The 24,415-nt window shown below is 43.6% G+C and overlaps 1 protein-coding gene across 5 annotated transcripts in view; it reads left to right on the plus strand.

The window, feature by feature from the left end:
• The window catches only part of tanc2a (tetratricopeptide repeat, ankyrin repeat and coiled-coil containing 2a), a 136,937-nt gene that overhangs the window by 82,359 nt on the left and 30,163 nt on the right, over positions 1–24,415 (plus strand). For all 5 annotated transcript variants that reach the window (XM_036941127.1, XM_021557960.2, XM_021557961.2 and 2 more), the window contains exon 4: positions 7,860–8,042. In XM_036941127.1, coding sequence (XP_036797022.1) covers positions 7,860–8,042 — 183 coding nt within the window. The remainder of the gene's footprint in view (positions 1–7,859; positions 8,043–24,415) is intronic.

The raw sequence follows: 24,415 nt of genomic DNA on the forward strand, positions 1-24,415 counted from the left end.
GTATCTCAGACTGGCCAATAAAAATAAAAGATTAAGATGGGCAAAAAAAAGACCCTGGACAGAGGAAGATTGGAAAAAAAGACAAATCTTAGTTTGAGGTGTTCGGATCACAAAGAAGAACATTCGTGAGACGCAGAAAAAATGAAAATATGCTGGGGGAGAGCTTGACGCCATCTGTCAAGCATGGTGGAGGCAATGTGACGGTCTGGGGGTGCTTTGGTGGTGGTAGTAAAGTGGGAGATTTGTACAGGGTAAAAGAGATCTTGAAGAAGGAAGGCTATCACTCCATTCTAATTATGTCTGGGTTTTGTGAGGAGTAATCTTCTGTTACACTCTGACACTGTGTCCATGTCCCATATCATCTGTATAATAATGTTGTCACAACGTTGCTTTAATGTTCTCACATTGTATCTCTTGGGTCCCGCTAACTCCATATATGTAACATCATGGTACACAAGGTCACTGTGATGCGCTTCTCTCCTCCTTTTCTTTCCCCTCTTCTCCTTCTCTTCCCGTCAGTGAATTATGCCGACGCTGCTGGATTTATGGGCTTTATCATGCAACCCCTGCCGCTGAGCACAGCAGGCAGCAAACACTGTGGATCCACACAGCCTCTCACAACATTCATCAGCTACTTACCACCCCTGTTTACAGCAATACAGGCTCATGAAGCTCAAATGTCTCCCAATGTCATCCTTTGAAGCACAGGATTGCCCCCCGCCTGTCATTAAGCCATGGTTTCATCAATACTCCCAGCAACATGTTGTAGTGTCCATTGAGGCAACCATCTTATGACACTGCATGATGCCATTGTCTACACCTCTGCCATTAGCTTTAGCCTGTTGCTAGCAGATGCCTTCGATTTAAACTGAATGTCTGGTTACTTCCCTCTCAGTGAATTTTTAGGAACAGGTCAGGTCGTTAGGAAAACCTCTGGGCCCTATTATAACCTTGGATAAACAGTGCTCTGCTAGCGAAGCCATCCTTGTAGCAGACGCCACCAGATAAACTTTAGCATGCTTTGTATGGAGAGAGCGAGAGAGCCCAGTAGAGCACTTGATGAGAGACAGACGGACAGAGAGGACGAACAGAACCAATAGAAAACAGGAGTGGAGGAGTGGTGGCTCACATCCCAGGGTTTTGTCTCATCTCCTCTCCTCTATTTTCTCCTCCTCTCGCGGGCTAACCCCATGCTCTCGCTCACACACAGCCCAGAAACACGCACGCACACACAGCCCTCCCCTTGACCAGCCAGAATGCTGAATTATTCAACAGCGCAGGTCTACGCCCAAGCATTGCTTCTATCTCCAGGCCAGAAACACACACAGAAACCTTAACTAGCATCCCTTAGCACGTCACACGTTACAACTGGAAGTGCGTGTTTATAATGTTTGCTAGGCTGTACAAGGCTTTAACATCTGGAACCATGTGGAACACTTAGCTCCTCACATGCTCCAAAAAAGCAGGCCAATATTCCCCACAGCAAAGAGAAAACAGCAGATGATTGGAATTGTATGTTGAGTTATGGTACCTCAGGTCTTGTTTCCCCCATGTATAATTATATTTAGAGAGAAAAATAAGTAGTATTTGTAGTAACTTGCCAAGCTTATTTTGTAAGGTTATCGTACGGTACCTCTAGCTAACCCTCGGCTAGGAAAAACTCCAGACCCTATAAGTCTGGTCTATAGCCTCTGTGTCCCACTCAGAGGGACTGCTAACCAGACTGCTAAAATAGCTATTCAAATGACTACCTGCATTAACCCTTTTTAGCACAAACTCTCTCATATGGACGCTATGGACACACACTTACACTTACAGTACTTACACTGACACCCCAACATACACATACACACCCCAACACACTACATACACATACTGTACCTCCACACACACATAACATACGCCGCACACCTGCATACTGACGCCACACATGCTGCTGCTACTGTCTTATCTATCCTGTTGCCTAGTCACTTGACCCCTACCTATATGTACAGTACATAGCTACCTCAATTACCTCGTACCACTGCACATCAACTCGATACTGCTTCTCCCTGTATATTGCCATGTTACTTTTACTCGTCATTATTATATGTTAGTCACTGTGCATTTATTCCTCCTATATTTTTTCATCTTTAACTCTGCGTTGTTGGAAAAGGACCCGTAAGTAAGCATTTCACTGTTAGTCTACACCTGTTGTTTACGAAGCATGTGAAAAAGTATTGGATTGATTTGGAACTGGAGGAATACAAGCTGGTCACCTTTAGCTCAGAGTAGACCAAGGTCAGAGCAGACATTTGTCTTCATCAGGGGTCTCTGGCCCTGTTCAAATAGGTATAGGTTCACTCCTAATGTGCATATTGGATACATTAAGTGTAAACCCCCTACTTCAGAGTACAATTCATCAGTCCACATAATTAGAATAGATTGTCTTGCATTCTCTAGCTATGACTAGTACATGCATTTATTACAAGTTCTATATCATTTTAATTTTACATGTCTGATTAATAACTACTTTCAGACACAATGTACACATACGTATGGTTACTGCCGGTATTGGACATTTCTTAGAGGAATTCATTCAAATGTTGGCTTCACCCATTTCAAATAGAGACTTCTTGCAGTTTACTAGTATCACATTTACAGTTATTGAATCCCACCTGTCTTGTAAATACGTCATAGATGTGGCTTCCACAGAGCCCAGAGCCCCTTTATTGCCTAATTAAGAGTGTGAGTGAACACCCCGTCACTGTAATGTGTCCGCTTCGTGGATGTCAGGGCTGCTCTCATATTGATCCATGTGGTGTGTCTCACCAGACAAAGTGGAGAGAACTAGAGAATGTCTCTGAATATTAAGCTAGCCTAGATGATGTGAAGAGGCACCAGGCATGTTGAATTATTCAAAGTGCCAGAAAGTAACCATTGATACCCCACTATAAGTGTGTAAATAAACTACTAGGTGCCAGCTGAAAAATAGTGTTACCAAACAATTCTTCCTGCCACAGCCCAGTCTTAAGCTTGCAACCCAGTGTAATTGGTTGGGATCCACCATGTGGGAAAGGCTGCCATAGGGTAGTGCTCCAGGGCACGTCGGTTGGTTATAGGCAACAGCCTTTAGGGAAGGCTCATGACAACACAGGATGGAACATGTGTTCCCATGACACAAGCAGCTGACGTAACCGCCCCCTCTGCGCCGTGTGTGTGACTAGGGAGAGTTGCGTCGAGTACGTGGCTTTATGCCGGAGCACCGTATGGCGTTCCACTTTCTGCCAATGGCTCTCTGTGGTCCTACTGTTGGCTATGGTGTTAGCATGCTATCATTAGCAGCCATGGTCTTATACTATGATGTTAGCATGATTATGCCCCCCCCCCCCCCCCCCCCCATCTGGTGTTGGGGTGGTTGTTGGGACTTTGGGCAGTGCCACACAGAGCAAGTTTATGCCATGCTTAGGACCCAAGCTGCTGGGTTCTGTGGGGGTGGGGGGTGTAATGTACTAGAACAATTGCTTTTCAACATGCTGGACCTGATATAATCAAACCTACAGGATAAATTTGTATGGAACTTTTCCAGTCAACCCATATTGTAGGTAATTAGCCTAGATAATTTATTTAATTTGTCCATAGACAACATGGAAGGATTTATTAAACTGTGAGGTTTAGGTAATTAAAAATTATAGGATCAACGTTTCTTTATTTTCTTCATCTTTACTTTCTCCCTCGTTCTCTCTTTCTCTGTCCTCCTCTGCCTCACAATGCTGCTCTCCCAGTGCTATGGTAATAGAGCAGAGAGAGGGAGAATTGAACGATGTGGGATGATGCTGTAACCCCTGTCCTGCGCTCTATTTCAGACTCAAGGACACTAGGCAGATCAGTACTCAGATTTTAGTGGAGTGATTTTTCATTAGGTGAGCAGTCTCTCTACACATTGTACATAAATTGAGATCTCTGCAATGTCCTAACACTTCACCTTAAAGTCCTGAGTAGAAAAACTAACTTTTTTGAAAAGTCAGGTCCTGAATTTGTTCTAATGCTATGTTAAGCTTAAGGGTTAGGGTTTTGGGGAATCAGGTTAGGGTTAGTTTAGGGAAAATAGTATGTTTAATGGTGAAAAGATACTACGCCAAAATGTTCTTACATTTCAACAGAAAAGTGTGTGTGTGGAAAACAGTGCATTATGGGCCTTGGTAGTCCTCATGCTATTACACAGAGGTCAGCTAGGCCTAATTCTAATACATAAATTCATCTGACAAAACCAATACTAAAATAGGAAATGTGTGGCAATGCTTAGGCTAGACAACACAAACAGGCAATCAAATGCATGAACAAACACTCACAAACTAGCCTCCTTTCCCCCGCTTTCAACTGCTCACTCTTTGCTGTCCTTTGCCTCGTTTTTTTGACTGCTTCCGAACTGTGACCACTGTTCAGTACACTATGTATTTTGTCAGGGTGACTGAACGTCCTTTCCACTGTCAGCCTTGTAAAATTCACTGAAAGTAAATGTTTCCCCATAATCACTTATCTAGTTAGGATCAGATAAAACAACCTCAAATCTTACCCCTAACCATTATAATATAGCTGATCCTGGACCATTCGTTAGGGAGAAAGCTCTCCTGCCACACCACTCTAGAGTCCCTTTGATCTCCCTGAGGGGACAGAAAACACCTCAGTCACAGCTAGTGTTTTAACACTGTGTCATACTGCAAATCCGATTTTCCCTGACATCCTTGGCCATTTGTGTGGTGGGTTATTGATCAAAGCAGCGTATGAATTCCTTCACACAGTCGGTTGCAGTTCCGTTCCAGTGACACTTTTGTACCACTTTTTACCTCCTTCCCTCGTGGCAGTTCTCACTGGTGATTAGTCTGCTCCCTCCTGGCTCTCCCAGACTTAGAGCTACCTGCCTGGGACTCTGAAGTCATTTAGTGACGGGGTGCATTTCCTATCATGTCTCTGCATTCATCCATTCGGGTGGTTAAGGCTCTTCCTACACATTGTGAGAGAAGCTCCAGAAGGCATTTTCATGTGGAGCAAAGGGTGTGACATTTTACCTCCGCAGTAAAGTTAGAGTGATTATATTAATTGCGGACATAGCCATGTGGTGGAAATTGTAGTCACCATCTCCCCCATCTCCTTCAATATCGCGCTCTCTCACGTCATTCACTCAGTCACTCTCTCACTCACACAGAGACACACACACACCACATGGCCGGCCCTCCCTTCTGTGTAACTGGCCATCCGTCCGCTCTGTCTATCTGTTGTTTGGAGGCCGAGCCGTTCGGAAGAGCTCAACACAACAGGCCAGCTTTCTGTCTGATGCCGTGTGTGTGTGTGTGTGTGTGTGTGTGTGTGTGTGTGTGTGTGTGTGTGTGTGTGTGTGGTACCTTATACTTTACCTTCCCATGCAGATGTACTGAAGAGATCTACAGTAGTAGCAGCCTTAAAATACAGAACAGGATGGGCACAACTTCTTCTCCTCCTCTTCCACTCCTCCTCTCATCCTCCCTTCCTTTCCATCTACTGTTTCATAACCAGCGGAGTGCAACCAGAGCTCAAACACTAGGACAGTTTTCGCTCTCTCTTTCTCATTCTTTCTCCCTCAGGGTCGTATTAACTCTAATCTTTGTCACTAGACATGCAATACTAAGTGTCTGGACCATCCCTCCCCTGTTCACTGTGCATTCCAGACACATGGCTCACTTTGCTCATAATCTACAGTACGATCTCAAAGAAAAGAACTTGTGGAGTTCATCGTTGTATCTCTGTGATGGTGTGGCCTGTTGTATCAATTCATCTGGTGGTTATGTAGTGCTGTCAACATGGACATTCAGCATGGTGTAGTGTACATACAGTCATTGCCCATATCTGTGTGATGTCTCCATACCTTTAACTCCATCACTCTAGAGAGACAGTCATTGCTGTTACATACCGGTAAGATACACTTGGCTCCCATAAGGTTAAAGCTATGCTCTTTATTACACTTTCGCAGCACTGCAAATTCCCCTGGCTGGCAGATTACCTTTTGTGACATTGAAGGGCGTAGCGGCATCATCCGTATCTTATTCCCCCTCCTCTGCCTCAGGCACAGGGACTGATATGCTGTCTCTGAGGGGCCAGAGGGCTAGGTGGGGACACATGACGGGAGGCCTGTTGTGTGTGTGTGTGTGTGTACAACAATACAGTATTGCTAGCATGCCTTCAGTTAGCCTACAGTGTGCCATTAAGCAGAGAGAATAACTTTTACCTGGAAATGGAGACCTTCACAACAAGAGCTACTCTGATGAACAGACTGAGCAGCAGTCTCAATCTGCCGTACTATGTCTGTCTGCAGCCATAGAAAACGCTAAGCATCAGGACTACCTGCACATGGCCTTGTTTAGACCAGATACACATCCAGACACACACCAAAATACCTAGAACTATTCACATCAACATGTATCAGATACACCAACACACACATTCTCTCTCATTTATATATATCAGGGTGTCCATTATAGATGATCAGGGATAGAGATCTCTGCTAGTGGCATATCTCGTTACAGCAGCACAGTAATAACATTACCAGTTTAATTGGCTGTGAATTGAAATGCCCAGAATGGCATTTCATCCCCCTAACACCACCCCTATCCCCTTTCTCTCAGCCCCCCTCACCATACCCACTCCTCCTAGTGATGTAGAAGTGGTTAGATTAGAGTTAGCCAATAGGCACAGATCCAGACGTAGATTGAGAAGGTGAAAGGCATTAAGGCTGCTGGGAAGGGAGTGGCAGGTTGTTGATGCTGTACACAGGATGACTCATACAAAGTCTGAAAAGACATCTAGCACAGACACACGGCTGAACACACACTTAGTCACATCACACACAAGTAAAACATCAACAGACTCATTGCTAAAACATAATCCAAGCGTGGTGTGTGTGTCTGTACTGTGTATTCCAATCAAACTGCTGTTCCTCTGTGTAGAATTGTCTGTGACAGCCTGTTTTCACCTTGCTATCCACCTTTCCCTGTCTACTAATACATGTTCATTAGTGTGGCCTTGTGCTGTGTCACATGGGAGCCCACCCGCATCTGAATTTAGAGGTGCGGGTGGGCTGCCTTAATCCACGTCCATGTCATCGGTGCCCGAGGAGCATTTCTTGTTGGGAGGGTTAACTGCCTTACTCAAGGGCAGAACAGCAGATTTTTCCACCTTGCCGGCTCTGGGATTTGAACAAGCGACCTTTCCACTAGGCCACCTGTTGTTGCCGGGGGAAACGTCTAGTGTGCTGTAGAAAGGAGAGGGAGGATAAAGTAATGCCACATTCAGTCTTTGCCTTTTATTCTTGATCAATTGGATACATTTTTACTGATCATCAGTTTCTGCTATATTTTGATATCTGGCACAGTCAGAGCTATTGAATGTTCCAGCTGACATTTTCTGTCACTTTAATATGCGATAGGATGACATTACAGCATCCCTAGTGGCTGTGCTATCCTACCCTATCCTAATTAGACTGCTGTTTCACTACCAGACAACAGGCAGGTGCTTGTCTGGGAGAGAAACAAAATGGACCCATCCGTTAACACTAGCATGACAGTTGCAGAGGGTTGCCAGCATGTATGGTGAAACTGCAGCCTGAACTGTGTCTAAAACTGGAGGTGTCGACACGGTGGAGATGATACTGAGGGTGCTGTTAATGAAATGTGTCAGCGAGCGATGTGTGTGTCTCTGCACTATATTGTGAGTGGTGATAATGTAATATGTCAGTGTGTTGGTTTTAAGTCTCTTGTGAACAGTAGTTGATGTCAAATGAAAAATTATGTCGCTGTGTGTGAATGTAGTATACATGACTATATGACACCTCTCTGTTTCCTTCCCAGGTGGCAGCTCCACAGAGGGTGACGGGCTATTTGAGGGCGACTACGGGGGGCCTCCTCTCCCGGTGACCGAGGGCATGCAGCACATCCGTATCATGGAGGGCGTGTCACGCTCGCTACCCTCCTCCCCCCTACTCTCCCACCAGGCCCTCAACATGAGACTGCAGCCCACCAAGAGGCTCCCAGGTAGTTACTCAACCACTGGTCCTAGTTCAGTTTTGGTCTGTAGACTCACTAGGGAAGGTTTGGCATAAACAAACAAACTTACGCTTTGTCTATTGTGTGGACAAAGCGAGAAGTATCAAGGAGCCTTGTTTTGTGCCTGCTGCATGTAGATTTGGTATTGAAGGTGAAAAGATGGTTGCTTAACGCTGACGACATCTCCCACTTGATTCTAACTCCATTTGAACTGTTTTCAGGGTCTCAGGAGTCAGACATGTCACAATGAACTGAATTACCTTTCTGGCCAGTTCATCCTATTCAAGTAGCTCACTGTGGCTCCCGGCCCCTTTGAAGATGAACCAATTAGATTCACAGAGGGCTGCTCTGCTTATATCACAACACTTTCATATTATCTGAGAATTGTCCCCACAATACAGTATGATGCCTGTGCTCATAAGGCTGGTTGTGCTTCCCTGCTGACTCCTCATTATGGTACTGAGATAAGGCCCACTGGGTGAACGAGGACCTGTCACCCCCTCGCTGAGTCCCCCTCTGCTTTACCATTCCACTGGGGTAAATTCATACCCCCCTACCAGGATGGTTAATGCCAGGGGAGCGGCTGTGTGTAATTCAGAGGGAGTGGAGAGCTGGTGTGTGATGGGGATAGGAGTGGATAAGTGCTGGTTGGTATGAGAAAATGGAAGTGTGTGTTTGCGAGAGAGAGGTTTTGATGGCATGTCATGTGAATGTGTGGCGTGGGAGTATTTGTCTATGGATAGCAGGGTGCATCGCAATATGACTGAAAGGTGGGAAAGTGTGACAAAGAGACTGGCATATTTGGTCCTGGAAAAGCACTATAAAAGTACATATTATTTATTATTATTATAGCAATGTGTTGGTTTTTCATGTGCAGTTATTTCAAGTGAGGGATTTCCATGAGAAGCTCTTGTTAGTTATTGTTTGTCTGAACTAGTTTTCCTCAGTATTATTAATCTCCCTGCAATGTCATAGTTAACTTTTGGGCTTCTTGAAAGCCTCTTATGTCAAATCCTCCATCCTTCTCACAAATAAGCATTCAACGTAATGAGGGTGGAGTTGGCGCATCTTCCATTTTAGCCCCCATAACCCTACATCACTTACCCCACCCCCGATTAGTTCAGGCTGTATTGTGGGAAATGCATAATGTTACATCTCGGCGGGAAGCTGTGGCTGTTAGAGGCTGGTAAGCCGACTGTGACATCTCTCCTCAACACTGTCTGGCCCAGATAACATAACAAGTCTCTCTGAAATCTGCCCCATAGATGGCAACAGGCCACCATTTCACAAGCTGGCCATCAAAACAGGCGACGACCACAACAGGCTTGTGAAGATGAAAGGCTCTAATTGGATAGTTATTTTCAATACAGCTTCTCCACCAAGATAAGATGGAGCTCACAGTGTAGTTCTCTGTTCAGGCCACCAGGGTGTACTAGTCTGGGTTTTCTCTTTTTTCTTTCACTCTCCCTTTTCCCTCTTCCATCCATCCTCAGAGAGGGCGAGACAGCCGGTGAGTCATTATGTGGCGGGAATGTTGCAAGCACTCTTAATTGTCCACCTTATGAAGTGACTGGTCAGGGTCAGAGGTCATAAACAAATGTGTAAGAATGTCAGGAGGGTGTGACGTGTATTTGGAGGAAGTGGACCAGGACACGGATTTGAATATTAATATACAGTATATATGTCTTTAATGTCAACATTCTCTCTCTAGCTCTCTCTTCTCTCCTCCTGTTACGCTTCTTCTGAATCCCACAGGAATTGGCAGGCACCTAACATCTCAATGTTTTCCTGACCCCTTACCAACACTCATTGTTCCACTCCAAACGGTTGTTTCTGTTGGGCTTTCCCCCACAAACACTCTTCCACTTTACAATGATTTGTTTTCAATTATGTTTTGTAAATGTCATGGGGACTCCCGAGTGGCGCAGTGGTCTAAGGCACTGCATCTCAGTGCTAGAGGCGTCACTACAGACCCTGGTTTGATTCCAGGGTGTAGGCCGTCATTGTAAATAAGAATTTGTTCTTAACTGATTTGCCTAGTTAAATAAACATTAAATAAAAAATAAAATACAACTGTGTTGCATGTAACCTTTTCCCACTCGTCTGCTAGTGTGAGCGTAGTGGGAGTGTGTGTGAAATGGTTGCTGCCTGCATCATAACTGATATGAACTGTTTTAGGATTGTTAAGGCATGGAAGGCTTTCTCTGCCAAGTAATGTATATTTGATTATTTAATAAACATACAGTATGTGACCTGATAGCTCAGTCACAGATATAATTCATTTCATCTGGTATTTATTTGTTCAAGTCGTTTTGTTGTACATCCTGTATCTATAGGAATTGTTTGAGGTTTGGAATGTTTTGAAATGGTCTTGTTAGGATCATTGTCTTCAGTTTAGCTTATATTAGGGCCGAGCATCACTTTGTATTGGATGCATTGTAGATGCACTTGTGCCCTAGCCATTGTTAGGGGTTTAATTCTGCCTTGTTTTCAAGGTCTGTTTATCTGTCTACGGCTTTCTGTATCCATCTGTGTTTGACTAACATAAAATAGCCTAGTAATATTCTCAAAGCGTATTATCTCAAACTACCTCCCATGCGTCCATATCTAATCTAGCTTTATTCTCTCATGCGTGTCCAATATGCTCTGGTGGACTTAAGATAATATCATCTCTTAATGTCTTTGTCCTGGGTCAGGCCTGTTAGGGAGGGAATTAAACAGTGATTACTGATGAGGTTTTAAGTGGAGCAGCTCTCACTGGACACCAGCAGGCAGCTGAGATGGATGGATCCTGATAGCCAATTGGATTTCCTATCCGTCTCACACTGAAATGTTTTCGAGGCATTATTCCTGCATTTTTCACCTTGGAAACAAAAGGGTTGGGTATATGGCGTGCAAAGACACGCTAATGATGGCAATCAATGGGAAAGATGCCTCCTGCCAAGGACTGAATATTGGCTTTTGACCTCTTAGCCCCTGAAGTTGACCCCATTGCTTGAATTAAAGGCTTTGTCTGTGGTTCTGTTTTGACACAGAGACACGCACAGATAGAGGAGAAAGAATCGAGATAGAGCAACATGGTTTTGACTATAAAAAAAATAATTATTCTTAACTCCCTTCCATGAGGTATCTTATAACCACTTACCTGACATGACTGGAATTGGTGAAAACAAAGCTGAAGCTCATTTCTACTTCATGTTTGATTACTTCAAGCTAGAGAAGAACGATGGATGTATCTAAAAGAGCTCAAGAGAGAAATGCGAGCACAAAGAAAGACATGTAGAGTGTGAGAAGAGATAGTGGGTGGAGAGAGATGAGGATGCAGGGAGAACAACTCACCAGGACACCATTAGTGGAGCGGCCGGGTTAGCTAATCCAACCGTATCTGAGCGGAATCAGGGCTGGAGATTCAATTATGAGCCTGGCAGCCAGTCAATAGGCATGTGGCGCAGACCGCTTGAGTGTTCCCGCTGTTGGTGGCAGTCAGTCACTATGGTTGTAGCCTAGCCATTCTACTCCCCTGGGAGCTGCCAGACCACACTCAACACAGGCCTGGGTGCCCAGAGCGTGGCAGTGTTTCCCCTTAGTCTAATTTAGGTGGGGCGAGCCTCCCCATGTAGCTATACTCTTGTCCCCATTTTCATGTTGCCATCCACCTAAGGAAAAATGGTATTGGGTTTTTGCCTTGAATGTTCTCGACTCAGTGGTGGTCTATTAGGAATAATCCCTAAAGATAACCTATTGCTATGAGACTGATTAAGTGCTTGAGGAAAGTGAATGATGAGAGAGACTGAGAAAAGAGGGGCGTCATGTTCCCCTGGTAACCACATTAGACTTTCTAGTTAACCATCTTTGCCCGGCCCTCTCTTCCCACCTTCCTTCCTGTGCCTGCCTTTGGCAATAGCGTTCAGCATTGTTTACTCTCTAATCGTTGTCCTTTATACCCCCCCCCTCTTTTACACCTCCCCCTTTCCTTCTGCCTCCCACATTGTTACTGTGACAACAAAGTTCAACGCACACTTCTTTTGCTGGATTTAGACATCCAGTTCCGCCAAAGTATTCATACCCCTTTTCCTAATTTTGTTGTGTTCCAGCTTGAATAAAACATGTATTACATTGAGACTGTCACTGGCCTACACACAATACCCAATAATGTCAAAGTGGAATAATGTTTTTAGAAATGTTTACTAATTTATAAAAAAATGTCTTGAGTCTAACTATTCAACCGTTTTGTTATGGAAAGTCGAAATAATTTCAGGAGCCCTGTTTGAAATAAGGTGCTAAAGTAAAACTGAAAAAAATGTGGAGAAGTAATTAATATTTTCAAGCATGATGGAGGCTGCATCATGTTATGGGCATGCTTGTCATCAGCAAGGACTTGGGAGTTTATTTTATGATAAAAATAAACAGAATAGAACTAAGCATAGGCAAAATCCTAGAGGAAAATCTGGTTGTCTGCTTTCCAACAGACTCTGAGAGACAAATTCACTTTTCAGCAGGGGAATAACCTAAACCACAAGGCCAAATATACACTGGAGATGCTTACCAAGACGACGGTAAATGATCCCGAGTTACAGTTTTGACTTGAAAACATCTTGAAAATGGCCGTCTAGCAATGATCAACAAACAACTTGACAGAGCTTGAAGAATGTAAAAGAATAATGTGCAAATATTATACAATCCAGGTGTGCAAAGCTCTTAGACTTACTCAGTCACAGCTGTAATCGCTGCCAAGGTGATTCTAATGTGTTTTGACTTGGGTGTATATACTTATGTAAATTAGATTTCTGTATTTCATTTTCAATACATTTGCAAACATTTCTAAACATGTTTTCACTTTGCCATTATAGGGTATTGTGTGTACATGGTTGAGGGGGGAAAAAACAATATAATCCATTTTGAATTCGGGCTGTAACACAACATGTGGAATAAATACTTTCAGAAGGCTCTGTATACTTGTTGATTGTCTCCCCCTCATTTACCCATGCCCTGTACAAACACACTCTTTTACCACCACCACACTAACCACCACACTAATGACAGCAGGCTCTGGAAATAAAGGAATGTTTAGAGGACGAGTTCCTTTCTACCCCCCCACCTTTCCCTCCATCACCGGCTGGGGAGCCTGGGGGGTATGACGTGATTGGAGGGATGCTACTGCCTCACTTCCTCCCTCGCCTCCCCTGTCAGGTGACTGCCATTAAACATGCTCTACTCTCCCTCTCTCTCATTCACTCCACTGTGTCTATTTCACCAGTCATCTGTGAAGGGACACAGCATTAGGCTTCAGTTTGAGAGCAGAGGAAAGACGCTGCTCAGAGCTGAGGATTGGTTTGAATGAAAAGTTGATTATCCTCCTCTCCCGGGGTTGCTTGTCAACAATTCATGCAGAACGTAAGAAATTTTGGTTTTATTTTCTCAAGCTTTACTGAGGGAAGGATTTAGTTAAATGGTGAGAACCCTTCTAATAAGTCTGCTTTTCTCTTCTCGTTCTCTCTCTTACTCTGGAGGGCAGTGTGTGAGGAGATGCCGTGATTTTTATTTGAATATGTTATAATTGCATGTTTGTTGCATGTCTTATGTATGTATATTTCTCTGACTGTGTGTTTTAAAGAAAACATACTTGTGTCTGGGCCTTTGCAAGATAATATACTGTAGCCAATATACATTCAGAGAAGCCACCACCTCAACCCACAGGTGTATTCCCCTGGGAAATCCTAAAGCCAAGCCAAAGCCAATCAGAACCGGTGTGGGCGGTCATGGCAACTCGGGACACACTCTGAGGCATCTCTCGGTCGTCAAGGAAACAGCTTGCATAAGAAGAACCCACGCGGAGGAAGGAAGTCAGTGGCACCCTCAGGGACACGGGCAGCTGTCACTCTTTCACACACGTAAACGAACAGTCAGTCCTCGTTAGGGAGACTAATCACGCTACACCATCTCCACCACTACTCCATATCATCTCAGATGTATCAACAGTGACACATACTACTGGCAGCAATGGACTGACCAGATGGCCACGGTCAAATGTAAAGAAGACTGTCTCCAAGGAGGTTTAATAAGAAAGAAATGGGCTCTTTATTAAAGTCTAATGCTCAGACAGAACAAAATGCAGACAGTAAGCAGGTTTACGTCCAACCGTTTTATGCAAGTAAAGTACATGTCGTGAAAATAAATTTGTCGGTAAAATTTCCAAAATACGCTAGACAAACTGGGATCTTTTTATGTCAGTAAAGTTAATTATGTGAGAAATGGAGGTTTTAAATATATTTTTATATAATAACCATCATATCGAAGTAAACTTGGATTCACGGGATGATATGTTGTGTTCTTCCCACTACGACTCGGCAGTTTATTAGGCTACAGATTAATTAAGTTCTGATGTACTTTACAGGGTGGTGAAAGTGCAAGGTGATGAGCTTGATGCTTCTTTACAATAAATATCGAGGGTCTTGTTCTGGTGACATGATCATCGATGCTTGACTACCGTTTGACAAATAGAAATTCTCAATCTCTTTGGTCCATAATAATCTCATCCTGTAGGCTGTACTGTATCTGCAAGCTGATGGCTAGAGCACACTTGCCAAAACCAGAGTGGGAACATTCGCTATATAACACATTTTAGGAAACACATCAGTAGAGTATAAAATGCAATAAAAACCCATTTAACTTGTATTTTCTATTGGGTACATGGGAATTTAACTGCAAGAGTTATTTTTATGTGTGCTACGTCGTCACGCACAGCATTTTATCTGCAACAAGTCAATTTGATGGAAACATCTCTGGTGGGAAAATGTGCATATTGTTTTTAATGCAGAGTTTAGAATATTTGCATGAAAATCTGTCACCTATTGGATGGAAACCTAGCTATTGTTGGTCATTTTGCCACTGTGGAGGTCATACCCAACTTATCGCAATGTCATCTGTAATCTTTTTCAGCAGTCTAACACTGTATTTCAGAGTGTTTTTTGGAGTATTGCCTGTTTTCCATTTTTCACCTTATTGCTTTGGTCGATAAGGGTTTCGTAGTCTTCAATTAGTCTTCTCACTCTAAATCTGTAAAATGCACAGTACAGTAGATATTCTAGTATTTAAACTTGATACTTTTTACTCTTGCATTCCCAGGGACCCTATTGGCGATAGAAAACCATAGGAAAAGTCCTATTGAAGTCATGCAGTGTGCTATTTAAGCCCAATCATAAAAGTCAATAGGTTTGCCCCGTTTTCCATTATTTTTCTTCCTCTTTGTTTCCTGTAAACATTATTGCTATTTAAGTGAGCGCCTATGTCATTGTCACAGCATCCATTTCTTATTGTTATCGTTGTTCTGTTTACATAGCCCTACAATACCCCATAAATGATGACTCTCTTTGTACTAGCCAGGGCTGTTCAATATGACCTGTTATTGTTTTTGTAATATGACCTACCAGAGCTATTCCCGCTGAATGTCTTGTGCAGGTGAAAATTGCTCTTGTACGTCAACCCAACTAAGCATGCCAGCTAATTGGATAATAACCTCAACAATAGCATTGGACTAATCGTCTGCACTTGCCATCTATCACCGAGCAGGCGCTAGTGACTACTCGCTTGTTAGCGCTGCTCTCGTACTGTAGCATGTATGCTAGTGATCGTGTTTCTACTGTATTTACGGAGGCCATTATGGCGTTGCACAGTCCAGTACACAATATGGCGGTGACCCTCAGTCAACTAGCCTGATGGATGACCCAATGCGGGAGGCTTCACCTCGTAGCCACCTCACGAGTAATGGCTCAGTAATGTGGGGCGTGTGTTACCGCGGCTCACATCCCAGGCCTCTCGGAGATGAAGGGTCAGCCTGTGACAGCGGAGGTGTGTGTAGATGGGATTGTGATAGATTTGCTGGCTACCGCCGCCATTTTTTCCCCATCTGCCATTGTGAATGAGCAATGCTAGATCAAAGAAGTGGAGTTGCTTTTGCGGTACAGTAGCATCACGTCTGCTTTTATGAAGTGCTTTGTTTTTGTCATAGTGTTGTTTCTTAGGATTCAAGACATTGGGTTTGGCGTTCAGCATGTCTCGTGGCTAATTTGATCCTTTAGCCCAGTACAGATGGCAGGTTCTAATTGTGAAATCTATTCAACCCCACCAGTTCCTGTTAATGAATGATCAAGTCAAGGGTGTATTATGGATTCAACCCACGCTCTTCCAGCTATATTGAAGAGATGCATGACATATGATAAAGTATGTGCTGGGCTACATGTACTTACACTGACATTTATTCAGAGACACTGGCTTTTTAATCCATCTCTCAACTATGTCTTGACTATAGAAGTCACATATAGAATACACATGCTGCACACGCACGATTGCACACGTGACACACTACTCGGCCGGCCTGTGGGTGCTGTGCAGACCGCTCGCTCACAAACATATTTTCTTACTCTGTAATCTCGTTAGCAGGATTTGTGAATCCATCATAGTGACAGCCCAGCCCCCTGTAGAGGAGGGTAATGTAAAGCCCCTTCTCTTCCTGGAAAGTGCTGCCGCAGAGAAATGTCATCTGTCCCTGGAGGGATTTTCTACGCCCATGATGCACTTACACCATCTTATTAATTCCCCTCGTATTGCCCCCATCCGCTAACCTACACTCTCCTCCTTTCCTCTCATTGGCTTCCTTTGAGTGCTCCAGGGGGAGACCAAAGGGAACTGTAAGCATAAGCTTTAATGGAAGGTGTGTCCTTTGGCGTTCTGGGGCGATGGGGAGGTTCTCTCTCGGAGTTAGCATCTCCATCCAATGAGGAATAGCCAGGAGAGAACAAGGATGTAGAATTGTTAGCAGTGGTTTTTGTAGTAGTGCCTGCGATGTGACTGGTTCAACTCTTTGTGCTCTGCACCAGTGTATTCACTGTTCGGTGGGCTTATGTAAGTTGTTGTTGCATGCCAGAAAGTGGTTCTTAACCCAATTCTCTGTCTCTAAATATCTCACCATGTAAATAGAAATGCAACATCTGGCACTCAGATCTCCTTTTTTGTGTTTGTTCAGCTCTTCAGCCATAATGAGGTAGTGCTTTTGCAGAGAATAGACACTAAATATTTTATATTGGGAGTATTAAACAAGCTAGGAGAGAGCAAAGATGACAGACCGGATTTGTCACCTTGAAATGTGTTGGTTAGAGTGGAGCATGGAGGCATGTGCCAATCCACCAGGAAGACGTCTCCATGCTGTTCTAACCTGAGGAACGATTTTCATCCTAGAATGACACTTCCTTGGAAAACAAGTAACCCTTTTCACAGTCAGTAAACACATTGGTTGGTTCAAAAGCGAGGGGAGGTATCACTTTTTAGTGGATCCTGAGGAGAATTGTCTCACCCACTCCAAGAGTAGTGTTTTTACATGACAGGACTAATGTCTTCAAGCTGCAATCAGATTTCTGGCAACGTTTACCTCACAGAACCTCTCCTTAAACCCCTGGAAGGAGTTGAACTCCAGCTAAACTCAAGCAAGGGACCTTGAAACAGCACATAGTTCTTTGTTAGCTTTTGAGGAGCGTGGCTACTCTTGCCCAGACAACTACTGTAGCTCTCATGCCAGATTTCACTGACTTTTTTTCTGGCTTAAGGATGATGGAAGTATATGAGCTCTGAACACTTTGAAGTCCTGCCCGGGGGGGTGGGGGTAAATCATATTGCGGTGTTCTCCCATGTAACGAATGACAGCTCGTCCCAGCAGACAGACGGTTTGAGAAATGTTGTATACCCAAGAGCAGAGCTCCAGTCAAACTCCAGAGTTCACTGATCAACCGCTGTCACTTTTCAGGGATTCATACCCTCTACATGTCTTAAAAATCTCACTTTTAAAAGTTAATATTCTGTTAGCTTACAGTGCATTCGCAGCCTCGCGAATGACACTGCGGTCTAAGGCACTGCATCACAGTGCTAGAGGCGTTACTATAGACGCAGGTTCGATCCTGGGCTGTGTCGCAGCCGGCCGCGACTGCGAGATCCATGAGGTGGAGCACAATTGGCTCAGCGTCGTCCTTGTGGGAGGATTTGGCCAGGATGTCCTTCTCTCCCATCGCGCTCTAGAGACTCCTGGGCGCATGCATACTGACTTAGGTCGCCAGTTGTACAGTGTTTCCCCCGACATGTTGGTGCGGCTGGCTTCCAGGTTAAGAGAGCAGTGTCAAGAAGCAGTGCGGCTTGGCAGTGCCTTTCCATATCATGTCCAATCAATTGAATTTACCACAGATGGACTCTGTCCAAGTTGTAGAAACATCTCAATGATGATCAATGGAAACAGGTTGCACCAGAGATAAATGTTGATTCTCATAGAAAAAGGTCTGAATACTTGTAATAGATTTGCAAAAAATAAAAAATAATTTTGCTTTGTCATTATGGGGTATTATGTGTAGATTGATAAGGGAAAAATGTATTTAATCCATTTTAGAATAAGGCTGTAGTGTAATTTTGGGGGAAAAAGTCGAGGGGTCTGAATATTTTACCCAAATAATGTTAACTCTTCGAATCTTTATTTTTCATCTATGCTATTGGCCAGAGAACTGATCTCTCTGCCTGTTTGCTCCCCGCCTGCCCTGGTCTGTCCCTCTCATTCTGGTACAGGTGTCCTCGCCACTCTCTCTCCGGAGTTTTGCTCGCCTACATCATACGCATACATCGCTGACTTTTTATTGATCTGCGGTTGGACAATTTGATTAGTGACTCTTAGGGCAATAAACAAACATGTTGCTCTTGTTCATTATGCTGTTGTCTACCCTTGGCTTTTACAATGTTGCCGATACTTTTAAAGCCCTTTACTCTGTGAATGAGGAAATATATGACTGTTTCTCCCTTGAGTATGGTGAGAAACCCGACGCTTGCTCCGGCAATGCACGTGAGAACTATGCACATTTCTCCCAAACAATATGGGAGAAATGGGGCTCTTACATGTCAGGACTGTTCTCTTGGTACTTAACCTTGTCTCTGGACTTCACACTTCTCCTGAAATATGTGGTGTTAAAGACTCTGGTGACTCTGGATTCTCCTTCAAGTGCTGTCTGTCAATCCAAATGTTGTAACCCTCGATCTAGACCTGCCATTATCTTGCTTCTTCTATTGTCTGGAAATGTGCAATCTAATCCAGGTCCTGACATTCTTACCCCTTCCAAGTTAAGTAGTCAGAGTGGCCTGAAGTTTTTGCATATGAATGTAAGAAGTCTTCTGCCGAAACTTGATTTTGACAATATATGGATAGAAACTGCCGACTCTGATGTATTTATTCTTTCTGAAACCTGGCTCAAAAAATCTATTACAGACAAAAATATTGACATAAATGGTTACAATGTTTTTCATACAAATCGTAAATCTAAGGGTGGTGATGTCGCTGTATACATACGTACAAGTTACTAAACCTAAGCAATTTGAATATCTGTCTTTGAACCTAAACCTTGGCTCATCTTTAGATATTGTTGTATCTTGTTGTTATAGACCATCTTCTACTGTTGGTTCTCTGGATTGTATTTTCAAGTCGTTATCACAGATTGTCTATTCTGAGTTTGTCCTGATGGGTGATCTGAATCAGAACAGGTTAACATCTAGCTCTGATCAACTCTACATTCTATGCACTACCCATCATTTCACTCAGATTGTCAACAGTGTAACGAGGTTGAATATAAAGTATCTTCTGAAATCCTCTTTTTGATTGATTTGATCTTAACCAATACTCGTCATTTTAATGCTTCTGGTATTTTTGCAAATGACATAAGTGATCACTGTGCTTTTGCCTGTGTGAGAGATGGTAAAATTCCAAAGAAATCTCAACATGTCATTAAGAAAAGAAACTGGAAGCGGTTTGATTTTCAAGGTTTTTTACATGATGTATCAAGCATTAAATGGAATAGAATGGAATTAATCCCCGATGTTGAACTAGCCTTTTCTTACTTCCACAACGCATTCCAGGATGTATGCAGTAGGCCCCTTTTTTAAAAAATGCAGGAATAAGGAGAACCCTTGGTTTACTAAGGATCTTACTAAAATCATAAGGGAACTAAATGCTATGTGGGCTAAAGCAAGAGGGACTGGTTCGGCAGACGATTGGATGGCTTTTAAACGTCTTCGAAATATGGGTGTGGCTATGATCTGTAAATTGAAAGCAGACCACTACTTGAAATCTACTTACTAATTTAAATAATCCATCCACATTTTGGCAAGTAGTGAAAGGTTTGGAGTGCAAAAAAGATACACGGCTTCCTAAACAATTGTTGGTAGACACACAGATGTGTAACTGAGAGAACCTCCATTCTGAAAGCCTTGAATCAGCATTTTTTAGATGCAGGCAGTTTATTGAAAAGGTCAAATGAATATTTGAGCCCCCTATGAATTTACCTGACACCCCTGTGCACTCCTTCACCCGGTTCTCCTTTTCATCCTTCTCTGTTTCAGAAGTGTGTAAAGCCCTGAAAGAAATTGATGGAAAAAAGTTTGCCCTTGCCCTGATGAACTAGACCCCCGCTTCCTACACCTAGCTGCAGATATCATTGCTCCCCCTTAACATGTATTTTTAACCTTACACTTGATGTTAAGGAAATCCCCAAGTTATGGAAATCTGCTTTTGTACTGCCTCTCCTGAAAGGTGGAGATCCCCCACTACTTGACAACTATCGACCCATATCAAAATTGTCTGTACTGTCAAAGGTACTGGAGTCCTTAGTTAGTAGGCAGCTAAAGGCCTACTTCCAAGAAAACAACATCTTAAATGGAATGCAATCAGGTTTTTAGGTCTGGCCACAGCACTGTTTCAGCAACATTGAAGGTTTTAAATGACATCCACTGTGCAAGTTACATTGCGTGTCTGTCTTTATTGATTTGTTGAAGGCATTTGACACCGTGGACCATGCTGTGTTAGTGCAAAGGTTAAAATGTTGTGGAATTTCTGGTCATGCTCTAGATTGTGTACGATTTGATAGGTAATTTGTAAACCAATGTTTAATAGCGGATGGTTGTAAATCCATATAGTCCATAGAGGTGTGCTCAGGTGTTCCGTAAGGTTCTATTTTGGGCCCACTGTTGTTCATTTTGTATATCAACAACATTGGGGATCTTATTGAAACAGCGGATGTTCATTTTTATGCAGATGATACTGTTCTTTATTCAGGTGGTAGTTGTATATCTTTAGCTTTTGAAAATTCCCAAAGAGCATTTAACATCATTCAACAGAATCTGTATGATTTAAAGCTGGTTCTAAATTCGGGTAAAACAAAATGCATGGTATTATTTTTTTCTAATCTAAACATTAGAAAAACCCCACGTCAAACTTGTATCTCAAACAGACAGTTTCAAAAATGCTCACTATTTCCTCATAGAGGAGGATTAGCTGGCCAATCGGCGATCGACTCGTATTAATATTTTTGATGACCAGTATACGCACACACCATTCTGTTGTTGGGGTACACCCACACCCTTCCAACAAGGATGATGTCTCCTCCTAACTGTTGCCCACTGGAAGCTTAAAGGAGAGCGGGCTTTGACCATTAGCTGATATTCCTGTCTGTTTTATTCCCTCATCCATTTAAACATTTTCTTAGGAAGCTGTGTTTGTCATAAAAACATGGCTCTCGCTCCAAATGACACTCTCGTCTGAAACAGCTTCCCCACAGTCCAGAGTGTGATCCTCTTCTAGGTCTCTCAACTCTCTCCAGCTCCACATAGTAGGCCACGATTTGGTGCACTGGCTGGCATCTCCAAAAGCTGCCTGGTGAACTCAGTCTTCACATCTGCTTGTCAAGAAACAAACCGTGAAAGGACTCACTTTGTAATCACTTGTCCCATCTATAAATATTCCCACTGTTCTCACATTGTGAAAGCCGGACAAAAACCTGCTGTGGTCAGAATACTGCTACATTAAAACTCAGGGAGCATCTATTCTTAACAGTTTGTGGGCATTCCCCTTTCTTTTCACATGTCAAAGACACAGACATGCTTTAGTTGGTTGCTTTTGTTTTTCAAACCACAATTAATGGAATGCATGCTTGAATTGCCACTAAAATGTCTTAAACTTTTCACTTTGAGTTTCATGTTTCCTAATTACTCCCTTTGTTATCCCCACCCTGGGGCAGAGAAACAACATATTTTTGTTTGAATTCTGTGTCTGTTCCTACTAATTTTATACTTGTTTTCAAGAGTTGTCTCTAGACTTGTTGCAACAACATTTTATAGTTACCGTACTTATGTTTTGTGTGTTAACTTATACACATACGCAAACTCCATCAGACGACACCCAGTGCTTACTGTAAGTGCAGCTGTTGTGGCTGGATGTAGATGTCTTGGTAAAGCTAACAAACAGCAGGTATGGTATCTTGTTGCATAAACAAGACAAGGCCATCCACTGACCCTACCAGACATGCAGGGATGACAGATTGGCCATCTCTTAAAAGCAGTGTCACAAGAACCACCCTGACTCCGACACCCCCTTGTCCGCTGCAGACGGCTCTCGGGGAAGCAAGGTTAAAGGGGTGATGACCCTGGGCCCCTCGTTTTACCGTCCCCGTGACTCAACAACAGAGTAACTACCCTCCCCCTGCACAGCCTGGGTTGACACACTTCCCATAAGCATTACCATCTGTGCTCTGGTCCTCCACTTCACAAGCCAGCCCTCTCTCTCTTTCGCTGTCTGGTTAGTGGTTCCCTCTCTCCTCCTATCTGTGGCTCCCTGCCCTTTTTCTGTCTGCCTTTCTCTGTGAATGTATGTGTATGCTTGTAGGGGGGGGGGGGTTCTCCCATTCCAGAATTGGAGCTTTGCCTCCCTACATTAACCTCTCCCTGTGCCAAGAATACTGACCTGGATATGCACTGTTCCGGTAAGCCTGACCCCTTCGGTCTGTCAGGACCTGATCTGTCTGAGTGAGAGAGCGCGTGTGTGCATGACGTTTCTCCCAACTTTAACAGCACCTTTTCATAAAAAAAGGCAGAGAGCAATGCTGAGGTCGCTGAATGAGTTTGGTGGTTTCTCGCTGGCCCACCTCCCTCTCTCTCTCCCTCCTTTCTTCCCTTGCTCTGTGGTGTTTGGACTCCAACCCTTTCAGACTCCTTATGGTTTCTGTTGAAGTCTCAGCCAGTGGTATTCTCTGAAGCCTTACAGAACAACCAAACCGCCAGCGCAGGCCTCGCCTCCCCTCTCCACCGTCCCGTCCCAGCTCCAATGTAGGAAAAAATAACCAGGACAAAGCAGCCCAGCTCATTTTACATCAGACTACTGGAACTATACAGACCCATTTTAGCAAGAGCTGCTTTTGCGCTCATTGTGGGGGTACAACACTCTTACCTATCATGGATTGCACCGCGTCAATGAGGAAGACATGTGTCCGCACAGGGGTGAGGTGTTCGCGACAAAGGTGTTTGCTGCGGCGCCGGGAACAGGGTTGTGTAGGCGACGCTATGGCAGCAGGAGTCGGTCATGCTGCCTCGTTACTCCAGAGATTGTTGTTGGATATCTGCTGTTTGTCCCATGGGCACACCTCAGAGCTGCCTCGCATTGAGACAGGCCACACTGGAGGAAGTGATGGACAAGAAATGGACAGAGAAGGAGGTGAGAATAGAGGGAAGAAATGGAGAAGAGGAGGAGAGTTATTGAATGCGGACAATCGCTGTCTCATTGTCCATCGCAGCACATGCAAAGATCTTCTTTCTCTCTCTCCCCACCTGACTCCATTAGACGATCCCTAGTAATACTCAATGATTGACAGCACGTTTGACTAATAACCGCTCACTGTGTTCTGTAGTTCGTAGGCCTCGTTCCTCCCCTCACCAGAGCAAGGTATCAGTGAGAGACGGGAGGGTGTGGATGATGAGGCATGGCATCTGTCTGTAAAAAACCCTGTGATAATGACATATATTTGACCTCCGTCATTATCGCCTCTGTCAGCTCATTACATTTGATCCATTGAAATGCCTCTGTGTGTCACGATGAGAGATGGAGATGGACCAGAGGCATGGCTGAGATGTCATCCGTCTCGATTAAGGGAGATTTAGTTGGACATGTGGAGACACAAATGGAGGGAGATCACAGCATAAATGGTGTTCAGAGAGAGAGGTACATTTGGATAGTGTCTCTAGAGAAAGAATAATATTGTATTGAACTGAGGTTTTATGTAATTTCAGTTCATTTGTGAGATATTGAGTACACAGTTTAACTGTAACACAGATGACTGTAAGCAAATGATAGGTGGTCTGTTAACTCTTGCTGGCACAGGAAGTGCAGCATTTAATTGTTTAATTGCTCAAGTTACTATCTCCACAACTGTTTTTAATACTGTCTCCAGCATATGTTGAGGGTATTTATTCCTGGATCTCCATACAGATAGACCCATCTCATTCATCTCCCAGCCTTG

Source organism: Oncorhynchus mykiss, chromosome 13 (genome assembly GCF_013265735.2).
Source record: "Oncorhynchus mykiss isolate Arlee chromosome 13, USDA_OmykA_1.1, whole genome shotgun sequence".
Taxonomy (NCBI): domain Eukaryota; kingdom Metazoa; phylum Chordata; class Actinopteri; order Salmoniformes; family Salmonidae; genus Oncorhynchus; species Oncorhynchus mykiss.